This window comes from Theileria parva, assembly GCF_000165365.1.
Source record: "Theileria parva strain Muguga chromosome 3 map unlocalized ctg_530, whole genome shotgun sequence".
Lineage (NCBI taxonomy): Eukaryota > Apicomplexa > Aconoidasida > Piroplasmida > Theileriidae > Theileria > Theileria parva.
This window is the reverse complement of record NW_876245.1, coordinates 1241105-1263254: the sequence shown is the minus strand read 5'-3', so window position 1 is coordinate 1263254 and position 22150 is coordinate 1241105. Positions and strand designations below refer to the sequence as shown.

The following is a 22150-nucleotide window of genomic DNA, read 5'->3' as shown; positions in this document are numbered from 1 at the left end:
GTTCATTGAACACAAAGCACATCCTCGTAATTTTATCTTAATTTAATTTTTTATTTAGTTGAAAAGCCAAATTTTATGGAAACTGGCCACCCTATCCTAACTGCAGTTGAGATTTTAACTGGAGCAAACGATGGGAGGAAAGAAGCCAACTTTGGAGGTGGGAACCTTGGAGCCTACTACAACTTCATGTACCCAGATAATACAGACTACCCATGGGCGTGCCTTTGCAATGTGGAAGACTTCAAACTCTGGCAAAAGAAACAACAACCTTACGTCAGGTGCCGGAACCAGGAGGACCTCTCATACCAGGACATTCAGGCCAATTGCGACCCGAGAAACATGGCAAATTATGAAGATGTAGTGTCGGAATACATACTTTTCAACACCTTTTGAATTTGTTGTTACTCATTGTGTGTACATACGAACGTATTAGAGCATCTTATGAATTCATTTACACATTTACTTATTAATTAGAAATTATATTAATTTTTCACTGTTAACCAAGAATTAAGAAAGAATTGTAAAAAATAATAAGAATATATATGAAATAATAAAACAGGAATAGGGGGTATGGAATGTCTTGATAAATGCCCGGGAGTGCGTGAATTAATTTAGTTTTAGTAGTAAAAATGGTTTCCAAATTAAGTAATAAATATTTAATCTTGTTCATGTTCTTCAAATTGACCTTCTCAAGTACTAAACATTCACATGAATACACCACAGAATGTAAGTTTTGTTCACGAAACCCACCATCAAGATTCTATAACTAAAATTAGTTAAATAGCACTTTAATCCATTTCTTAGTGACCGCCATTAGCTTTGCTGAATTGGGTAACCCTATTCTAACTGCTATTGAGGTTATGAAGGGAGGTGCTGACGGTAAGAAGGAAGAGAACTTTGGAGGGGGGAATCTCGGGGCGTATTACAACTTCATGTACCCCGATAATACTGACTATCCTTGGGCATGTATTTGTAACGCAGACGATATGAAATTGTGGGAGAAGAAGGAGCAGCCTTACGTCAGATGCCGTAATCAGGAAGATCTTTCTTTGCAAGACATTCAGGCTAACTGTGACCCGTCAAATGTTGCAGCCAAACAGGATTTATGGAAAGGGTTTTATTTTCTTTAAAATTATCTCAATATTGACCACAACACAGCTCCTTTCACAAATAAATGATAAATTAGGTGGATTTTAATACTTTAAATAGGAATAATTAATATTAATGAAAAAATTAAACTGTACTCAAAAGGATTTAATATATTAATATGGTGTTAATAAATAATACAATTAACTGTATATTATCACTATATAATAGTATAACAAGTGTTGTATAAAAGAAATACGAGCATGTCCTGGTGGGTACAATGTAGTTCAAGTCGAAGCGGGTTCAAGCTACATCTGCAGTCTTGCTAGTCAGTCTGAGCGTCAGCTATTCCCTGCTCTGTTGCCAGCCTGGAGCGGTCCGCCTAGCCGTAGCAGTCGCGATCTAAAGCTTACACAAAAGCGCGCAACCGACTCAGAATTTTAGCAGACAGGCGCCGCCGAGCACCGCCGACCCAATACAAACCCTCATGTTCACACTCGTGCCTCAAGAGTTACAGCAATAAGCCAGGCAACCTCTAAATATCACTAAATGAGTGGAGTGAGACTCTTTAGCCATAAAGTGTCCTGCCCAATAATCTTCCTAATTTGAATCAAAACACCAAAATATTCAATTATCACTTTAATCAATTATTTTAAACTAAATTATCGTAATAATATTAATATACTAGGCTATAAATTAAACATGGCATAATTTACGGAACGTATAACAACAGTGTATATATAAATGTATATTGAAAAAATATATAATGAAAGAAATTAGTGGTTACACATATTTAAAACTTCAGCCAGTTCTAATTAAACCTAAAATTTTTATAAAAAGTCATAATATTGTTAACAAACCGGCAGCTATTAATTTTTGTATTCCATTTGAGATTTTGGGATCCTTGAGGTATTCTGCCATGGTCATCGGATTTTCTGATATTTTCTTTAATATTAACTGGAATTGAGGGTCGCAGATTATCTGCTGGACCTCAGGATCAGCCATGGCATGCTTGCACTGTTCTTCATCGATTTCGCCCTTGTTCATTTCTTGTATCTTATTTAAACACTAAGAGTATTAAGTGGGAATTTATCACTTACGTTATTTCTTCCCTGCAGGCATTCGTTGTTGTTTGGGTCAACTTTAAGTCCCTTGTCGTAAGAATCCATGGCTTTATGATACTCTTTCAGCAGGACGTGAAGGTTTCCTTTCCTTGCCCAGGCCTTAACAAAAGTCGGATCCAATTCCAGAGCCTTGTTACAGTCCTAATCAAACATATGATAGAAATTAGTTACCGCTAATGCTGATGGGTATTCACACAACTTTAACAAAGCTGCTGCTCGATTTGAATATAACTTGGCATCCGTTGGGTTCCTCTTAATTGCCTCATCATATTCTAAAATTAAAGTTATTCATATATTTTAAATGTAATTATTTACCCTTTTTAGCTTCTGGGAATTTAAAAGCCTTGAAATATTCATTACCCTTTTCACGATGCTATAAATTGATTGTAAATCATGAATAACTATAATATATAATGAAGTAATTGTGTGTATAGAAACTTGTTCTGCCAATTCTGGATTGATGTAGGCTTCCTTTTCTTTCTTCTCCTTTAGTCGTTCAAGATCACTTAATAGAATTCTTGTCTGTCTGGTGTTGTTTTCAATTAATGACTTTTGGTAACATAAAATTGCATCGTCGTAACGCTCCATTTTAGTATAACAGGCTGCCAATCTGTTGTATATCTAAATAGTAGTTAATAGCCACATTTACTCGGTAAATAAACACTTTATAAGTTATGAATACCTTTGAAACTACTGTGAAATCAGCCATAACATCGTATCTTCTATCAATAGCGTCGTTACATGTTTTGATACACTTTTCGTAATCACCCATCTCCAAATACACAGCCGCTTTGTTATTCTCCAGCAATAAATTATTTGGATCCAGTTCTATGGCCTTATTATACATTTCCAATGCTTCTGTGAATTTCTTCTGCTTGTAAAAATTGTTTCCTTCCTCTTTATACTTGTTTGACTCCTATAAATTAGCAATTCTAATAATTTCTTACCACTTGGGAGGGAGTTAATGGCTCCTTTGGCTTAGGGGGTTCAGGCATCTTAGGTTTCTCCTCAATATTGTCTTCCCTCTTTTCTGTATTTCGATTCATACCCATACAAGCCATTAAGCCATCTCTCAAACCTGGGTTCTAAGTAATTAATAATTACAATGATCGTTACTGGGTCAGTTAATATCTGTTGTAAAACCGCGGGATCAGTGTTCATGTGTGAAACCAATCTTGCGAGTTTAGATGCGTATTCAGGATCTTGTTCCTGGTATTTTCTGAGTTTAGGGTTCTGCTGGATGATTTGTGAAACCATCAATAGTGATTGGATGTAAGTGTCGGATTCTAAGAATTTTATTAAAAAATATTTCATAGTTAAAATATTTGTGGGATACAAAAATAAATTTAAAAGACTTACTATCATTTTCAACCTCTAACAAGGCCTTATTTAGTGATTCGTTATTTGGATCATAAGCCAGACCTAAAGAATTTAAAATAATTCATTTATACCCATATTATAAGTTTCTTTAGCTTTTTCAGGATTTCCCAACTTGTATTCACACAATCCTTTTCTAGAATATCCCTAAACAGTGTACTTAATAGGGGAAATCTATACCTTAGGCCAATCTGGCTTCAAGTCGATACATTTATTCGCATCAGCTAAAGCCTCGTTGTACATATACATAGATGCATATGCGCCTGATCTATTAGAATACAAAACGTGATCATCTGGATTAAGTTCAATTGCTTTAGTGAAAAATTCTACAGCATCCATAAATCTTCCAGCCTTAAAGGCATCATTTCCGAGATTCTTTAAATCTTCCATCCTATGAAAAGTGATTGTAAATTACAACAATTAAAGTAGTGAAATTATTAGATATAAAATTAATTTTTCATATTTTTAAAATTATTCCACTCGAACCCCAGAAGAAAGTAAAAAATAATTATATATTGCTAATATTTATGTATATTCATACAAAATTAGTGGTATTAAAAGGGAAATTAATCTCTTTTAACGTTAAGCTGTATAAAATTATAAACGAAATTCACCAGTGTGTCATTTTCAATGGAATCTCTGATCCTTTGAAACAACAATTCATACATGTATAAGTTATGACTGGATAATATTATGTTTCCATTCATTTCTTTACAATTTAGAAGATGATTAATATATGCCCTTGATTCCTTCCTTACTGATTTTTCGTCCATAAGTGATTCAACAACATCGATGTGCACACTATTTTTCAAATCAACGATATCTTTAATTTGGTCCTTATAAACTCCATCGAAAAATTTACATCTTTCGTTCAATAAATTTAAAACATATTCCGGTTCATAATTCCCCTCAAATTCACTGGGTAATTCAAATGATAGTGCAAATCCTTGCTCCGATAAAGACTCAGGATAGGGAGAAATAACCACATCAAAACCCATTAAAACAGCATGGAGTATCTCCAAAGGTGTTCCCGTTTTGAGTTGAATTATTCTCACCTCTTTTCCTGTCAAATTCTTTCCCATTTCTTTTATCCATTCATATCTTTCATTTAAAGATTCTCCAAACCCAAATCCCGGAAATTCAATTACCTCAAAATCACCCATTTCCTTAAGTTCAATACAAGGATGAATAGGTTTAACCAGTTTAGTGCTGTTTGGATACCTTGATAGTGTTTCGTAATAAGTTTGGTATAAATCATTTAACTTTGTCCTCTTTCTCGCGCTCCATTTCTTCCTTTCCGAATGCTTTAATGATAAAGTGGGTATGATTGAAATAGAAGGGTTAATTAAATCAATGATTTTCTTCGATGTGTGTTCATTTAGAAGATATTTGTCGCTGTCCACATGGAAGACAAACTGATTGCCTTCAATCCTCGAATATTTATTAAATAGTTCGTTAAAAGTTAAAAGAGTTGTCGCTCCTTCATAATCTACAAAACGCCTCAGAGATTTGTCATTTTTAGATCTACGATCGAATTCCTCAAGAATTTCCAAACACGGCAAAACTGAGCAAAATTGTATACACAAAAACGGCTTCTGTTGTATTTTAGAAATAAAATCAATAGTCAAAGGGTCTGGTAGAATTAATTTACAAACCACTGGACAGCAAGGAGTATGGAGCTCTGACATTATTACTCCCCTCCGATACGGAAAATCATCCCTATTATTTTTACACATTTCTCTAAAAAACACTCTAGATCCATCGTATTTGTCCATTTTAACTGCATTGATAGTTATAATACATATAATCTAAAATGTGGCTTAATAATTTGCAAACACACCAGATAATTATAAATTTGTAGATAGTGTAAAATAATAAAAGTATAACATAAACAGGGAAAATAAGGGAATTTAAAGTTTCATTTTACAACCCATTAATCACCAGATTTTTGTCGTTTATCTCCTAAAACTCCCTCCTTTAACTTCCTAAAGCCATATAAATTCAGGAAAAAATAACCGAAGCTCATCTCTAATCTCAGTAAGAAATTTAACTTTATCTTTAGCCTCTTTTTCCTGAAAATTCACTTAAACCAAACAACGTACGGCTAGATAAGCGGATCCCGCAGTATATGAGAGTGATTCCTCTTCATCGAGACCAAATGCCATTGACACCCTTTGTTTCTTCTCAGATTCAATTCGATTCTTATAAAACACTTTCTCAGCCTGCACATTCGTGAGGAAGAAGTTTGTTACTCTTAAAAAGGCTTCTTCCTTACTAATTCCTTTATTCATAAGACTTAGTTGATATGATACAAATTGCATCACCGGATGATCGAAAGTATAATTGTCAAATCCTGTTAATTAATTAAGAAATTTTTAAACAAACCTTTTTGCCACTCATTTTCGGAGTTAAAACAGCCTTCGAACCTCAAATGAGGATACTTTTTAAGAAGAGAGTTTATTAGAGGCAAATAGACATTTTTTATAACCTTTTCAGTATGAAGAAGGTTCCTAGTCTCAAGCGGTGGATAACGCTCTACCTGTAAACACGGTAAATAAAGTTTAGGAATTTTTTACCCAATCCATCCATCTTGGCCTTTTGTATGTCCCATTTTCTATTAATTTTCTCATTCTGTCTAGAATATCCCATCTTAACCTTCTTCTTATGGCAAAATTGCTACCAGTGAACTAAAATAATTATTAAACAAAATTCTAATAATTCTTACATGTATTGCCCCTTTAGGCATTTTTTATCAAAAAATAAAATAATTCATTAATTAATTTAAATGAATCATCAGTTAAGCTTAAAACATAAATAAAAATTAAAATTTATATAATGATTGTGGGTATTGCTATAAGTTAATATTCTGGATAGTTATTCACACATTTTCCTTAAAATTTAAAACATAAAAATTCATGAAAATTAATAATTAAAATTTCGAATCTACCCATGACTGACCGTGGAATTGTAACATACGACTCACCAAAATTTGAACCGTCGGAATTTGGTCCAGAATATGAAAAAAACAAACAAGTAAGTTTAATTTATAACCTATATATACTATTTGAATTTATAGTCCCATGATTCCTCGATGTGTAATCTTTCAAACGAACAGGATGATATTGATTTACTCAAAGATATATTTTACAACTTAAAAACGACCTCAAAAACTGATTGGACTAATATAAACATTGAAAGAAGACATGATTTTAAATTTTGGGCAGATGTCACCCATAACTTTGGATTTGATATTTTGAAGTCAGTGTTTAGTATTGGTACCCCTTACTTTGACAATTACAATTTTGTAAAATATCACATCAAATCTGCTTTTGGCGACAATTTATCCTCCACTCCAAATTATACACTTACTCTGAGAAATGAGGTCGCCTTTCAACTTCTCAGTGGCATGATCGAGAATAGAATTCCAGGCTCTCTCAGGCTAATTATTAGGGGAAATGGTTACTTATTTTTTGAAAACAGAATAAATGAGCTTTTAACATCAAAAGTTATTGATCATGAAGCTTTATGCTATAATATGAATTCGTTAATAACTTTGTTTCCATACCTCCTTGAATACAAATCTGTATATTTCTTATGAAAATTTTATTGTTTAGGCAAACTTATCGCAAATGTGTTTTCGCTTTGTTTCATCAAAATTATGGAAGTACATGTGGTCTCATGTAGGAATAAAACTCAAATCGAAGCATGAAGAACCAGTGGAAAAGATGTTTTACACGTTCTTAGAGCTTTCAACAGTTTACTTTTACGGGTCTAGGGGCCCAGGTTTTCTGAAGAAACTACATTCATCGTCCTCATGTTACTTGTGGAATTCCATAATACCCTTGATTTCTTGGAGTATGGATAGGAGGATTTTGTGTAAAATAGTTTCTTTTATTTCTGACATTTTACTTTTGACCATTTCTGATAAATGCCTCGATCAAGTACCTAAAGAGGTTTTTAAGGCTCTAAAACATAACGTGAAAAGATCACTGGATAAGGGAATTTCAGAAGGTTTTAACTCGCCAGACTCTATCTCAAATGTCGAGTTTAACATGTATCATTCCAATGCCTGTGTTGGAATGTTAGAAAGACTTTATCAAGTTTTACAATCTAATACCCAAGTATTTTGTAGGAATTCATTTTAGTTAATTATTAACTAGAATATAGCCAATGAATTGGCGAATTAATTTAAAATAATGCTAATAAATAGATATTTAAAATTTTTATTTAACATTTTGAAAATGTATTTTACAGGATTTTGAAAAAAAAGTACACTTGATTTATGATCTTTCTTCTTTATCATCCTCTAAAATCACAGTTCCTTACAAATGTAAAAACATTTTTGAATCAGTCAATGAAAAAAAAGTTAATTTCTCTTCCAACAAAATATTTCCCAGAGTATTGCCATGCTTCAACTACGAGTGCTCCAGAGTTTACCACATAGATCTCCCACACATTCATCTCTTCAACAATGAACAAATTAATTTTTTCTATTGCAAAAGGTAAGTAATTTTTTATAAAATGTTTTAGATGCGGGATACCAAGCTACTGTAGTGAACGGTGTTGTGGTGAACACTGGCAGATCTCTCATAAGGAGGTTAGTTCACCACATTTATTTAACTCCCTCAACCTTTTAGCTCTGCCCATACTTCAAGAACTTCCCAACCTTCTCAAGATTTTTACCCAAATCCGATCTTCAAATACTCTCAACATTCCAAGATGCCAAAATTGGGTTTTTAGATTCGAACCTTGATGAAAACTGGAAGCTGATATTTTAAAATCCACATCGCACCATTCTATGGTATTTGGATTGTTAGATCAACAACACAACTTAATCACTAAGAAAAGAATTTTTTATCTTTATGTATTTTTTAATTAGTATATCATTAATCTATTATTTTTGGGATAATGTTTGTAAGCTCAATCCAAGTTATTTAAAATTTAAACAAAATGTGTAAGTCTAGATATGGTATTTAAGTTTTAATTAAGTTTATAATTATGAATTTGTTTATGATAATAATTCTATTTGTTGCTGGAAAATGTCTATCAGATAACATCTACTTTGTAATGGATCTTGATTTAAAAGTAAAATCAAGCAAATGGCTAGTTTTAAAACAGTACTATAAAGGAATACCATATTACGTATTCCATCCTTCGCCTGGCTATGAGGTAGGTTCAATAGTTTTCAAAGGTCATTCTTTATTCGTAAGACCTTCAGTAGAAGTGGTTGCTTCTGTCTTTGTTTATTATGTTGAAGAAAACCATGGAACGCCATTAATATTAATTCATTCTCACGGGTATGAACATACCCCTATAGTTGATTCATCTACTTTGGAGACGGAACGCAATAATTGCAGGAAGTTATTCTTTGATTTCATAAAAGAAAATCTAACACAAAATAAAGTGATACAGGAAAAGTTAAAAGATCTTGATTCCGAGTACGATCCTTTTGCCCAACCTTCGAGTTTAAATAGTCTTATATACAGACTTTATAAAAGTGTATCTTATAAAGGTGAGACTCCCAAATTTAAAGAGATATTTAACTCAACTAACCTTAGACCAACTGTTAAGGACGGCAGTTTTTATCAAAAGGAGGAAAAATCTGAGACGTCCACTGAAATTGTAGAGCCATCAGAAACGCAAAAATCCGAAATACCTACACAACCTGATCAACAAACTATTGATAAACCTGAACTGCAACCGGAAACTATTGTAATTAGTGATTTTAGTGAGTCTGATTATGATGAAGCTGATGCATCTGAATCTGACCATGAGGAAACTGAATCAGATGATGAGCAATCTGAACCGGGAGATTCTCAGCCACCTTCCAAGAAGCCGAAACATGATCATGGATTAGAACAAGAAATTATAGTGATCAGTGACTCTAGCGAATCCGATGAGGAAATTCAGGAATAATTGCATTTCATAGATTTTAATGTAGAATATTGTCTAATGAAAATTTTTTTCTTAAAAAATTATTAAATCTAAATATGTTGTATCAATTGGTCTAATGCTTAATAAGTTAATAGGTTGATAAAATGTTAATATTTTTTAATTAAGTAAAATTTAAATAATTAATGATACTATCTAGTGGTTGTTTAAAAGATCTTAACAAATTCCATAAGTATGGTTATGTTTTTTGATTTTGTATTTTTTCTTTTGTTTAAATTTGCCTTGGGAGGTTCTGATAATATTATATTGGACGTTAACTTTTTTGCAAGTCGTTTAAAATTTATAGTAAGGAGACATCAATTTATGGGTCTGACATATTATAGTTACCAGACAATGCCTGGTCAATATATTTGTAAAATATACAACAAAGATAATTTACTATTTGAAGCTCCGCCTGAAGGCCAAAAGATTCAATTTGTGTACTGCTTTTATTATGAAAAAGAAAATTGGTACCCAACGTTTTTGGTCAAAAGTGGGAGTGGGCCTGGACGCACTTCACCTCTTGACGATTGTTCCCCTGAAGATTCGGAAAATCATGCTCTTATAAAAGCACTTTTTACAGAAATTAAGAGAACGTATCATGATGATAAAGAAATACAAAAAAAGTTGGCAAATATCAGTACTGGTGTAACTGATTTTGACGAAAACATAGTGAGTAGACTTACCTTTAGGGTAATTAACGATTCTAATTATCTAGAAAGGAAGAAAGGAGGAAAAAGGAGCCTTATAGAAAGAAAGAAACAGCTTGGTGAGGATGATTATCCATTTGATAAGAACAAAATTGAAGAAGATGTGGTTTCTACTCATACAATAGAAGAAGAACTTGAAACAACGGCTGAAGAACTTTATGCGGATGAAAGCCTAGATGATTCAGAAGAATTTATACAACCACCTCCTACTCAAACAGCTCAGCAATTGGAAGAACCTCAATTAGAACCAGAAATTATAGTGATAACTGATTCTGAAGAATCAGACGATGAAATTGAAGGATCAGGTCAACCATCTGAATCTGAAGATCAAGAACCACCGGATAAGAAGAAAAAGGAGGAGGAAGAAACAGTTACTGTAGAATTAGATTCAGAGGAAGAAGATACATGATCTTAACAAATAAATATCCACAAAATGTTGGAAAACAAAACTAAAATAAGTCTTACAAAGTGTAGTAATAGATTAAAATTTTTATACAAAATTTTAAAAATAGGAAAACCCAGGTAAAAGGTGAAATTAATTAAAACTATCACAAAATAACAAATGATAAAAGTAATGTAATCATGAAAAGGTACACCCTAGGTGAAATAGTATATAAAAAGGCAAAAAGGTGTAAACCTGAAATTATACAAAATTAATTATAAAATTAACTAAACTAATACTACATAGATGGTGGAAGAAAATAGAATGACAAAGCTTATGGATTTTGAACCCATAGAAATCAGGAGTAAAATCTGACAAGTCACAGGTAAAGGTAATAAAAATTAGTCTGTTATATTACAACTATTTTAATCATTTAAAGAGCTGACAAGTGGTTTAATTTGTTATTGGATTCCTGTATGGGGTCTGATAAAGTCAATTTGATTGTGAATCACTGATATATCAACCGATTTGTTGATAAACCCGTTTTAAATTTTTTACCAAAACATAATCCATAATCATATATAACTATTCATACCAATAATTTCTGTGATTATCAGTCTATAAGTAGTTAATAGTGGGAAGATGTTGTTTACTATGAAATTGGAGGCAAATAAGACCTTGAGGAAATATTCTATGTTTCTTTCAGGTCTCGTTTTGCTTCAGCCTTTGTATTTGGCAGTGAACGCAGTTTACTTTACCGTCAGACGTTTCCATGTGCCAGAGAGCAGTGTGGACCTGTTCATTTCTAAGCTCCTTAACTCAACCCAGATTTGTTATTTTTTAGGGATGTTGCTTGTCACTCTGTACGTTTCATTCGTTCCCCAGCGGTTCCAGAGGCACAACAATTTCCTGTCCATTGTCTCTAACTGGGCCACGGTAGTATGTTCAATTCTCTTGCTCTTCTCCTATGTAGCTAAGGGAGATCATGGTTCCTTAACCTTCTTCTATTACATGCTTGCAATTTCCTCTCTGGTCTTCTCTTTTAACCAGGGCCTCGTAATGAACGTCTCATCACCTGAGATCCACTGGTACGCCGTTGCAATTCCAGTTTCAGGCATTGTTGTGGTGGTTTATCAACTGGTTTTCCTCTTCTTTGCTGAAAAATTTAGCCTTAGGAACATTAACCTTGCTGTTGTTACTATCCAGACTGTTTTGGCCATTTTCATGTGCATTACCACTTCTGTACTTTGGACCATGACTTATTTCTCAATTGATTCCAGTTTACTAATGCCTGATTCATTTGAGTTTAGAGGGTCTTCATTCTTTTATAACCTTTGGATGTCAAAGTTGCCAATCTTAATTACGTTCTTCGGGTTAGGCTATGTATACATCGTTTACCCAGCAATTGCCCCGTACAAATTAACTGAATTAAGGCCTGCTTATAGGATTGATCTTGTGTGTGTTTTCGCGGTTGGTCTTGCCTCAACTATAATTGTGTTCCTTTGCGAATATACAAACTTAGGCCCTAACAAAAACTGGCGTCATAGTCACTCATTTTGGAACTTCTCAGCTCTACTGATTGTTCCATTCCTCCTTATGCCAATCCTATTTATAGTGCCGCGTCACTACCCAGACACTAAGTTGGCTGAATTGATGACTAAGAATAAGGCATTTTTAGGCTTTTTTACCATTCTTTTCGTCGTTTTACACGCAGTCCTGGTCACAGTCGGGTACTCCGCCGCTTCAATGCAAACAAATGACCAGTATAACTCTTCGATGACTGCCTTTAACACATTTTTGTCATACTTCTTCACAGTGTTCATAGTACTACTGTCCCAAGGTTACCTCAAGACTTATAAGGACTACCTCAATAACATCGACACTTGGGCCACGAATGACATGAAGGGACCGAGGGCTTTCTTCTACTGGCTTGGTAAATCCTTCGAACACGGATGGGAGGCATTTACTGAAACTTTCTCTTCCGATATCAAATCTGATATTCTCAAAACCAATTAACCACAATTCACCATTACTAAAAAAATAATGGATTATAAAAAAATAAAATAATTTATCTTGAACAATTAAATGAAAATGAAAATGAAAATTCATAATTAAGAGAATAACTGAATTTTTTTAATTAAAATTTTAATTCAATTTAAAATTTTAACACAACTAAAAAGGCTTTACTAACAAAAGTTCAATTGACATTTAAGATTTAATGAGTTAAACAAAGGTTTAACAATTAAAATACATGATTTAATGGTGTTTTAGTTCAGAAATAAATCAATTTTATCAAAAAGATTAAAATTTCCAGTTTGGATTTTTTGTTTAAAGATTCAATCGAGAAATAATGAAAATTGAATAAACGCAGCTTAATAATATGTTACTTGATTTACATTTCCATTTGTTTATATGTTTAGTTACATGGTTTGGAGCTCTCTGCTTGACCCGACTTAAGGTACGAGGGTACTGCTGAACTTTGACCTTCCTCAAACCTCTTCGACATTGCCTTGCGAATAGCTTCGGGGCTTGTCTAAAAATATATTTTACTCATTGAATAACATATTTGTGGGAGTTTTGGATACGGAATCTTGTTGATAATGTCGAATGCATCTGTGCATCTCCTTAGATTCTTTTTTACAATTAAAAATTATAAAACGCTTTTCTGAACAGCAATTGACGTAATCATCAATTTCAGGCCTGAATCTAAGATTTTGAAAAGAGGTTACCTGCACTTGTCCCTAATTGAAGCTCCAATACTCTTTAAAACCTCCTTCCGCTCCTTTGCTATTTTATCTAATTAAAAAATGTGCGATTATTTAAAATTACACTCGGATTCCCTAAATTCTAGATACGAAATAGGAAATTTGTCATTTTCTAAACCAACAATTTAATTTTAAATAAATACTTGATCTTAATTTATTAATAAATGATTTTCCATTATTACATTTATTATTTTCAACAGATCCTTCATTCTTCATATATATAATACAATTTATATTATGGTATATATAACAGTGTATAGAATATAGTGATATATAGGTAGTGATAGTGATGTAATTAGTTGTTAAGGAGCATTTTGGATACAGCACAAGTTGAGGATGTAAGTGAGAAAATGTGTTCGGTGATTAGGTTTTGTGTTTGTGTGAAATGGTTTTTGAGCTTTGAGTTGGGTCCTCGTCTTGACTTGTGTCCAGAGAAGTTTGAGTAGCCATTGTGAAATAGATTCCCCTCCCAGCCCTTAATAAGGCCTGTGGTTTCGGGAGGGTTGCTGAAGAACTGAGACTCTAGAATCTTAATCTTCTCATCTAGACTCTCTAGTTCCAACTTGTACTTCGAAATGAGGCCCAAAATGCTTTCCTGTAAATTATTAGGGCGCTTCGTGCGATTAAACCGAAATCCTTCGTTAAGATCGTCATCATCCTCATCTTGGATTGTAATCAAGGAATATGAAGTATCAATACTTACGGTAGATTCTATTCATCGTTATATAGTCAATGGATGTTATATAATTAACTACAGAGTACTATAAAATAATAATAATAATAGTAATAATAACCTTTGTCAACTGAGCTTGTGAGTGGAAAGTTTTTTGGGACTTCGGATAAGTTTGTGATTTTAATTTCAGATTCTCCTTCGACATATTCGTCCTGGTTAGTCGATATGGAATCCTGCTGAGATATTTCCGCATCTACAATAACTATAAATACAGAACTATAGTACGAATTATAGTATGGTATATAGTTAGGTAATAATAGCAAAAATCGTAATTTTGGAATAGGTATCAAAAGTTAATCAGGAAAAAAATGACCAAAATATATTTAAGTAACTAATAAATTAGTAGGGTTGTGTAATTTATGGAAAGAATTGATTGACTACAAGGCATTACCTTTATTGTCTGGTTTAATTCTTTTATAGGAGTTGAGTCTTTTGGGGGTTAATTTGGAAGGAGAGGACTTGGTAGTTGAGCTGCTGCGACTTCTTTTAAAGGATCTAGCACGTCTTCTTGGTGGTGTATACTCAAAATCAGAGTCATCGAATTGTATTGAGCTTGAAGAACGCCTGGACGGGGTTCTCCTGACAGAGTCAGTTGAGTTTGCCTTGAAGAGAGTGAGTTGTCTGAGGGTTCTCCTTGGGGTTTGAGTTGCCCTTGTCTCCCTCTGATGCCTAACAGCTCTCTTGACAGAGCCCGGAGAGGTTCTTGGTGATTTGGAATACTCGTCCTGTCTGAGGAAGGAACTAGTGATAAGTCTTTGTCTTAACCTTGTGGTGGAAGACTGGCTTCTAGTGGAAGAACCCTCGGATCGGAGGCTCCCTGTTCGAGTTGACCTGAAATTCAGTGAATCGGAGTCCTTTGAGAGGGTCCTCGAGACACTTTTTGATACAGGCATGTCAGGGGAAGATTCGTAGACAAGTTCAGAGGTTTCAGAAATAAATCATAAACGGAGAGTTATAAAAAATTTTCGCGACTGGTCTTTTGAAATTTTAGACAAAACCAAGAGAATTCAGGACTTTTTTAAAATTTATTGGATTAGGTACAGAAATCCAAGATTTAACTGCAATTGAGAACTCGTTTCTTTTGTGTACAGCTATGGCTTATTTTTTACTGCCCAACCGCTATGGTTTTAATGGGTGAAAGCTGCTCCTCGATCCAGAATCGCCCTGTGTAGCTATCGTGTTACCCACTGAATGCACTACAATTTACTTGTAATTTTATCTAACCCCTTTCTCTAATATCTAAAGTAAAATGTAAATAAATATTCCTTAAAACAAAATTTCTCTAATTTTTCTATTTCTATTCCTCTTATATAATTTGGTCATACTTTACTTAGTTATTGGTTTTATAGTTATTTACACATTTAAATTTGTGGTCAACACATTTCAAAGTGGTTTATTCGTAAGATTTGATTAAATTGAATTTTATTTTAAGGGGCCAAAATTTTACGGTTTGTGTTTAAAATCTGAAATTTGTCCTTCCACACCTCGTTATACAGTTTCGAGTTAATCAAATATCTTAAATTATTTCACCAAATTTTCACTTTTCAATATAAAATTTTACCTAATTAATCTAATTATTTGATATATTCATTCATATTGATTATAATACTATAATATGAGTGAATAACTAACCTTCCTGGATAATTTACTAAAAATCTAAAGATAATGATAAAGATAAAGACAATTTTAGGTTTTAAAAGTTTAATTGTGTATTTTTAACTTTTCCCTCCAAAAAATATGTTAATTGTTACACATTAACATGGGGGACTTGAATTCTGTAATATCGTATAACGTATGGTTTACGGGACTTAATTTGTGATTTTTCTATAAATGACTCCAAAGGATAAAAATCAGCAGACTGAACCCAAAGTTCTTCTTGGGAGGTTTAACTTTTTAAAATTTCCGTATTTAATCCATTTTTAGGCCTAAAAATAACCTAAAGCTTGGATTAGTTGGTCTTCCAAACGTGGGAAAATCTACCACTTTTAATCTCTTGTCTAAGCAATGCGTTCCTGCTGAAAACTTCCCATTCTGTACAATAAGTATATTTTTCATTTAACTTTATATATTTACTCTTAATTTATATATATAACTAATTATATATATATAACTAGTTTTAAATATTTCCTATTAAGTATATTTAATTTTAGATTAAAATTCTTGATAATTATATGTTTAGATCCGCATGAAGCTGTGGTTTCAGGTAAACTTGTAATCTGATTTATCAAAATTTTAGTGCCTGATGATAGGTTTGATCATCTCTGTAAGGTGTTTACTCCTAAGAAGGAGATTTCAGCCACCGTCACAATTTTTGACATCGCTGGTCTTGTGAGAGGTGCTCACAAGGGTGAGGGCCTTGGAAACGCCTTTCTATCACACATTGATGCTGTTGATGGGATTTTACATGTGGTAATGCATCACTCCGGATTATTTCCCTACTTATTACACTGCTTTTATCATTTAAACATTCTTTATCATACTTTACATAGATATCTACTATTATTTCTATCCAGAATGACTCTTTGCATTTATTCCCATAATCCCTAATTTCAGAATTATTTGCCTACAATTATTGTTAACTATATAAACCCTCTATTGAGGATATTTTTATTATGAATAGGTGCGTGCCTTTGAGGACGATGAGATAGTTCACACTGACGGTGAGGTTAACCCTGTGAATGACCTCGACACTATTAACCAGGAGTTGATTTTGAAGGACCTTGACAAGTGTTCCAAGGCTATTTCTGAGGTTGACAAGGTTTACCAGCGTAACATGAAGGTCAAGTCTAAAAAGGAAGAACTTGATACTCTGATTAAAGTTAAGGAACATTTAGAAAGTAATAAATGGATTTCTCAAGGTATTACATCACGGAGTGATTCCAGCCATAGCCTATTTATCCTCTCATTGTCTCTTTCGGTCGACCTAGTTATTCATTACTTATTTTATATTAACTGTAGTATAATAATAGTATTTGTATAGTTAACTCGTCAGAGAATAACTTCGTAGAAATTTCATTAGGTAATTGGAAATCGAGTGAAATTCCTTATATAAACGAGTATAATTTTTTGACTGCAAAACCCATTGTATATTTGGTGAATATGTCTGAAAACGATTTTGTAAGGCAGAAGAACAAGTGGCTATCCAAGATCGCCAAGTGGGTCCAAGAAAACAACCCAGGTCCAATCATCCCATATAGTGCAGAATTTGAACAATCACTTGAAGCTTTCCCAACCGAAGAAGCACGCAAAAGATATCTTAAAGTTCCTTATACTCATTAGTTATATATTTGATACCAGTTATTTATTATCAACTTAAGAAAGTTGTTTCTTATTATTCGGCTCAAAAGTTACATAAACACCCCTAACTGGGGAAATAACCTTATCACGGTTCTGAAAATGTTGTAGGATAAGAATAATGCAATAAGTAAGATAGGAAAGATAATAACGAGTGGTTATCATGAATTACAGTTAATACATTATTTTACTTGTGGCCCTGATGAAGTCCGTTGTTGGACTATAAGGAATGGTACAAAAGCTCCTCAGGCCGCTGGTATCACAAACACCAATATCTAGCCCAACCTATTGTTTAGGTGTGATTCATTCAGATTTTGAGAGGGGGTTTATTTGCGCAGAAGTTTATAATTACCAAGATATTGTACAGTTCGGTACTGATCAAGCTTGGGTGATTCCCTCTACAACTATTTGATTCATCATTTACAAATTCTTTACCACACTTTAAGTAGTTATCTACTATTACTTCTATTCAGAAGGGCTTTTTATATTTATTACTTATTCACTATTCCCACAGATATTTTTTATAAAATTCGACTATACTATTAGTTATCAGTATAGATAAGGGTAAAATGAAGTGTAGGAACAGAATCTGAAGTGAGGGCGAATGGAAGATACTTGCAGAAAGGGTAAGCTTAATGTATTAACGTGATTAGAAAGGACTACGTTGTCAATGACGGGGATATTATTTTCTTCAAGTTCAATGTTACATCCAGTAAAAAGTAATATTATATCGGCTCAAAACTATGTAACTTCCATTAAATTGATGTTCATAATAGTTTGTATAAAAATCGGTAGAAAAGTTATTGGATATATTTATGCAAAAAACGCCTGTGAAAATCAGTCCTCACAGCGTCATTCAAAAAACTATATTCGATATTACTTTAATACTTAAAAATAGAAATAAAAATACTTGAATAATAGCCATAAAACTAGTTAAAATAAGTAAATACTACTGTGGTTGAGGGAAGGGTTATCAGGAATTAACCGCACTCAATTCAGACCTTGGGGGTTGTTGAGATTGTGTTTGTGGATTCCTAAAAACGACGTCTTCGTCCCAGGGTCTAGGATGGTTGGAAGGGTCCATTAGAGGGTTTTTGTTCAGTAGTTTCCCCCTGGCTTCTTCAGAATTAAGCTCTTCTTCCATCTCGCGCTGTTTGATTTCCTCCCTTTCCTTTCTTATCTTCGCCAACTCACGTAATAAGGCAGATTCCTCATCCTCGCGATTCTCTTTGCCAACCTTAGTAGAATGGTCTCCGTCATGGTTAAAAGAGTTAATCCCAAGGTTTAACAGGTGACTGACATCTTCAAGGGTTAAAAAATCCTTAGTCACACCCACCTGATCCTCGATTACGTTCTTAGTTTTGTGAGCATTCTCAGTTTCCTCAAGCTTTTCGCGCAATAACTTCTTAGTCTCAGGCAGTTTCTTTGTTTCCCCGGTCTCAGATGAGCCGGGAGAGCAAGTGGACCTGCGCTTGAGCTCAGTATGGGAGGGTAAATCCTTGCTAGAAACAGAAGCAGTTAACCCGCTTTCTAAAATAATAATTAGGTGTAAATTTTTATGTGGAAAAAATACCTTCAAGACCTACGCCAGTCGAGTTATTCCAAGTAGGTCTGTGAGCTGTAGACATCACTAAAAACCCATTTAAAAATTATTTAACAAATCTATCAATCCGTCAAATCAATTTATTAGATTTATTAAATAATTATCGGTAGTGTAAATATAACTGGGGACATGACACCAAACTAAAACTAGTTCCAGCATAGAAAAATCCATCCAAATCTTTGTCATATTTTTCCCAAAAAAAAATAAATGTGATTAGTTACTGTAAATTCTGCTTGATTCTTCCAAATTATCGATAAAATTACTCATAATTAAGTATAAATTAGTGATCCGATTCTTGTAAAATTATTGGTGAATTGGACTTAGAATGACTTTTGAAAGTACTGATTTTATTTATAGCAAATTCTTCCGATCTAAGGATCTAAAGGTGAGCAATTACAAATTTTTTGTTAAATTTTAATTTTTAGAAGAAACAAACGATTTCTAATAAAAACTTCCAAAAAAACAGGACTATCTGTGAGGAATCTATAAAGACAACTGATTTAACCTCAATTTTGCTTCCAAATGAACCTGGATATATTATTCCCGGAGAAAACGAAAAAACTTATAAACTAACCCAAACTAATCTTTTAACATTAGTTGATCAAGGAACTAAAAAGAAGGTAATGTATCTATTTTAATTAGAATTTACTACTTTTTACTATTTATTGCTTCGTTGCGGATTAAAATTAGGTATTACATCGTTATATACTTAATTCATAGTAGTAATCTATTAATGGATGAAACAGGCTCTGAGTTTGAATTTACCTTATGGCCCGTATGCTGTTGATTTCTCTCATAATGGCCGTTATCTACTTCTTGGGGGTGAAAAAGGCCAACTTTCTTTAATTTGTACTCATACTTATAAGGATTTTTTTGATATTTCGGTACTGTTTTATCCTCACTGGTGATTCCCGATATTTTTTATCCATTCTTAGATACTTACACAATTATTTAATTAGTTGTACTATTAGTTTTTTCTTTGTCAATTCTCAATTTTATTTATTTTCACCAAATTTAACATTTGTTACTAAAATTAGTCAACTTGATTAGACAAGTGTTAAATTGCTTAATTTTATTCTTCAGATAATTAGTATTTTAGGTTAATGAAAATATAAGAGATGTAAAGATTTTACAAAATCACACTATGTTGGCAGTTGGTAAGTCAATTTGATAACTAAATTACCATAGCTCAGAAGTTGTACGTCCACATTTACGACAACACTGGCGCTGAAGTGCACGTTTTACGAGACCGAATGGTAAACTAATATTCAGACTGCTTAACTATTTAGATACCAAATGATTAATTTTCAGTTAACGCACAAGTTGGAATATCTTTATTATCACTACTTGCTAGTCACAATAGGAGAATTTGGAGAGCTTTGGTAAGTTAACATATATTAACATGGCTTAGTTACCAGGACGTTTCCACCGGTGAAATCGTGGCAAAACATAATACTAAGAAAGGCCCTTGTCATGTCATGTGTCAAAACAAGGATAATGCCGTCATACATCTCGGGCATAAAGATGGTTTAGTTTCATTATATGTACCAAATATGGAAAAGGTATTTCCTCAACTATGTTCATCCAAGATGTCTTATATACATATTTATCTTTAATGGTTATTTTACATTAAAAAAGTATGAGGTTTTATTATATCATTTAGTATTATATACCTATATGGATTCTTGTCACGAGTTAACACCTTTTAACATTAGTATATATAGTTATGGTATGCCGACATATGACTAATATAATTATATTATGGTAATATTCTTGTAGAACGTTTTGAGAATGTCGTGCCATAAAGGGCCTGTAACTGCGTTGTGTGTACATAACAATTACATGGTTTCCTCAGGTAACTAATTGTTATTAAGTTGACTGTTTAGGAATTGATGGTTACTGGAAAGTTTGGGACCTTAGGAAGTACAAGGATGCTGTCGTTAGCCAGTTTATTGGCTCAAATCCTCCCACATGCATAACTTCCAGTCAAACTGGTGTCCTTTCCCTCAACTTTGGCTGTCGATTAGAGTTTTATAATAATGTTTTTGATGGATCAATTAAGCCAAATTTGTACCTTAAACATCAGTTTAACTCACAGGTTAGTTACTGCCTCTTCCCCTATATCCTATTCTAGTTATGTAGTTAGTTTCTCGGTTATATACACAATTATTTGTATTACTATTAACTTTTGACAAATACTTCAAAATTTCATTTTTGAAACTCTTTTTTAATAACTTTACCTAATTGTAATATATATAATTAAGTTTATATTAATGGGATACTTTAGGAGATAAAATCAGTGGCATTTCAGCCCTACGAGGATGTTTGTGCCGTGGGAACATCTTTTGGCCTGTCAAACTTGATTATTCCTGGCTCAGGTCTTTCTAATTTCGATTCATTAGAACAAAATCCATACGAAACAGGGAAGGTTTGTCTTCTTATTCAATCTCACTGGGACACTACTTAATTGTTATACAATTATTATATTGTTACACTATAGTATATTTGTAATAATAGTATGATAGGATATATATATATAATTAACAGTGTTATTGGTTTAAAACTTGTTTAGATAAGGAAGGATCGTGAAGTCCAGAGGTTACTGGAAAAGTTGCCCCCTGACTCCATAACTTTGACTATGCAACCGATTGGTAGTTATTCTAGAGACCTTTCTCAAGCCAAATTTCCCCAGGAGGAACTTGAAAATGTAGAAAAAAACAAGAGAAAAAATAGGAAAAGAACTAGCAAATCCTCAGCCAAATATAAAGTAATTCCTATCTTCCACATATTAATTCTTTACACAGTTATCTGGTTATTAATAACTATACTAGTTGTATAATTAATATATTATATTATATACTCAATGCATAATACCATTACGTAATAAATATATATAGGCTGAAAGATATAGTAAGGTGTTTACTAGAAGGAAACAGGCAGTTGTTGATAAGATAAAGAGCTTGAAGGAATCTGGGAAACAGGATGAAGGGAAGGATGTTATTATGGCAAGAATGACAAAAAATGACGTTGTAAAAGGATCAGTCAAGGGCGCAGCGCTTTCAAGACTCTTTAAAAATCAATAATATACTAATATAGATTGTAATTATACATTGGATAGTGTTATATATAATAGAATATTAAATAA

The 22150-nt window shown here is 33.0% G+C and overlaps 12 protein-coding genes across 12 annotated transcripts; 7 read left to right on the top strand and 5 right to left on the bottom strand.

The window, feature by feature from the left end:
* The first annotated feature begins 627 nt into the window (after positions 1-627).
* Positions 628-1284, top strand: TpMuguga_03g00588 (uncharacterized protein). The gene is made up of 2 exons (XM_758523.2): positions 628-726; positions 805-1284. Exons 1-2 carry the CDS (start codon positions 630-632, stop codon positions 1128-1130), a joined length of 423 nt encoding a protein of 140 aa, XP_763616.1. The 5' UTR covers positions 628-629; the 3' UTR covers positions 1131-1284.
* Positions 1285-1848: 564 nt separating this feature from the next.
* TpMuguga_03g00587 (Tetratricopeptide repeat family protein) lies at positions 1849-4043 on the bottom strand. The gene is made up of 12 exons (XM_758522.2): positions 3768-4043; positions 3662-3734; positions 3570-3632; positions 3327-3496; positions 3158-3295; positions 2893-3126; positions 2649-2831; positions 2526-2583; positions 2382-2482; positions 2187-2351; positions 1947-2154; positions 1849-1907 (listed from the first exon to the last, which is right to left on the bottom strand). The coding sequence occupies exons 1-12, from the start codon at positions 3975-3977 to the stop codon at positions 1888-1890; spliced, it is 1623 nt and encodes a 540-aa protein (XP_763615.2). The 5' UTR covers positions 3978-4043; the 3' UTR covers positions 1849-1887.
* A 110-nt stretch (positions 4044-4153) lies between these two features.
* Positions 4154-5362, bottom strand: TpMuguga_03g00586 (Queuine tRNA-ribosyltransferase family protein; the record flags this gene model as incomplete). Its single annotated transcript, XM_758521.1, has 1 exon — positions 4154-5362. The coding sequence occupies one exon, from the start codon at positions 5360-5362 to the stop codon at positions 4154-4156; it is 1209 nt and encodes a 402-aa protein (XP_763614.1).
* Positions 5363-5475: 113 nt separating this feature from the next.
* TpMuguga_03g00585 (uncharacterized protein) lies at positions 5476-6408 on the bottom strand. The gene is made up of 7 exons (XM_061305735.1): positions 6313-6408; positions 6164-6274; positions 5973-6126; positions 5840-5940; positions 5690-5809; positions 5604-5659; positions 5476-5572 (listed from the first exon to the last, which is right to left on the bottom strand). Exons 1-7 carry the CDS (start codon positions 6331-6333, stop codon positions 5521-5523), a joined length of 615 nt encoding a protein of 204 aa, XP_061161068.1. The 5' UTR covers positions 6334-6408; the 3' UTR covers positions 5476-5520.
* Positions 6409-6536: 128 nt separating this feature from the next.
* On the top strand, positions 6537-8365 carry TpMuguga_03g02530 (uncharacterized protein; the record flags this gene model as incomplete). The annotated part of the gene is made up of 6 exons (XM_758518.2): positions 6537-6620; positions 6664-7170; positions 7202-7708; positions 7842-8089; positions 8118-8184; positions 8225-8365. The coding sequence occupies 6 exons, from the start codon at positions 6537-6539 to the stop codon at positions 8363-8365; spliced, it is 1554 nt and encodes a 517-aa protein (XP_763611.2).
* Positions 8366-8585: 220 nt separating this feature from the next.
* On the top strand, positions 8586-9503 carry TpMuguga_03g00582 (uncharacterized protein; the record flags this gene model as incomplete). The annotated part of the gene is made up of 1 exon (XM_758517.1): positions 8586-9503. One exon carries the CDS (start codon positions 8586-8588, stop codon positions 9501-9503), a length of 918 nt encoding a protein of 305 aa, XP_763610.1.
* Positions 9504-9712: 209 nt separating this feature from the next.
* TpMuguga_03g00581 (uncharacterized protein) lies at positions 9713-11188 on the top strand. The gene has a single exon (XM_758516.2). It carries the CDS (start codon positions 9714-9716, stop codon positions 10635-10637), a length of 924 nt encoding a protein of 307 aa, XP_763609.1. The 5' UTR covers position 9713; the 3' UTR covers positions 10638-11188.
* A 64-nt stretch (positions 11189-11252) lies between these two features.
* On the top strand, positions 11253-12626 carry TpMuguga_03g00580 (uncharacterized protein; the record flags this gene model as incomplete). The annotated part of the gene is made up of 1 exon (XM_758515.1): positions 11253-12626. The coding sequence occupies one exon, from the start codon at positions 11253-11255 to the stop codon at positions 12624-12626; it is 1374 nt and encodes a 457-aa protein (XP_763608.1).
* A 119-nt stretch (positions 12627-12745) lies between these two features.
* Positions 12746-15678, bottom strand: TpMuguga_03g02450 (Cytochrome c oxidase biogenesis protein Cmc1 like family protein). The gene is made up of 8 exons (XM_061305878.1): positions 14500-15678; positions 14170-14301; positions 13698-14086; positions 13519-13585; positions 13440-13487; positions 13346-13406; positions 13196-13316; positions 12746-13143 (listed from the first exon to the last, which is right to left on the bottom strand). Exons 1-8 carry the CDS (start codon positions 14999-15001, stop codon positions 13027-13029), a joined length of 1437 nt encoding a protein of 478 aa, XP_061161067.1. The 5' UTR covers positions 15002-15678; the 3' UTR covers positions 12746-13026.
* Positions 15679-15819: 141 nt separating this feature from the next.
* Positions 15820-18146, top strand: OLA1 (Obg-like ATPase 1). Its single transcript, XM_061305734.1, has 10 exons — positions 15820-15991; positions 16032-16150; positions 16288-16311; positions 16345-16517; positions 16729-16966; positions 17128-17369; positions 17514-17658; positions 17699-17773; positions 17983-18028; positions 18056-18146. The coding sequence occupies exons 1-10, from the start codon at positions 15939-15941 to the stop codon at positions 18123-18125; spliced, it is 1185 nt and encodes a 394-aa protein (XP_061161066.1). The 5' UTR covers positions 15820-15938; the 3' UTR covers positions 18126-18146.
* Positions 17569-19149, bottom strand: TpMuguga_03g00577 (Cwf15/Cwc15 cell cycle control family protein; the record flags this gene model as incomplete). The annotated part of the gene is made up of 3 exons (XM_061305733.1): positions 18976-19149; positions 18404-18932; positions 18203-18266 (listed from the first exon to the last, which is right to left on the bottom strand). The coding sequence occupies exons 1-3, from the start codon at positions 19028-19030 to the stop codon at positions 18203-18205; spliced, it is 648 nt and encodes a 215-aa protein (XP_061161065.1). The 5' UTR covers positions 19031-19149.
* Positions 19066-22088, top strand: utp7 (BING4CT (NUC141) domain protein; the record flags this gene model as incomplete). The annotated part of the gene is made up of 12 exons (XM_758511.2): positions 19066-19390; positions 19431-19630; positions 19760-19889; positions 20105-20162; positions 20194-20261; positions 20317-20387; positions 20417-20567; positions 20785-20860; positions 20892-21103; positions 21293-21433; positions 21578-21772; positions 21903-22088. Exons 1-12 carry the CDS (start codon positions 19331-19333, stop codon positions 22086-22088), a joined length of 1548 nt encoding a protein of 515 aa, XP_763604.1. The 5' UTR covers positions 19066-19330.
* Between the last annotated feature and the right edge of the window lie 62 nt (positions 22089-22150).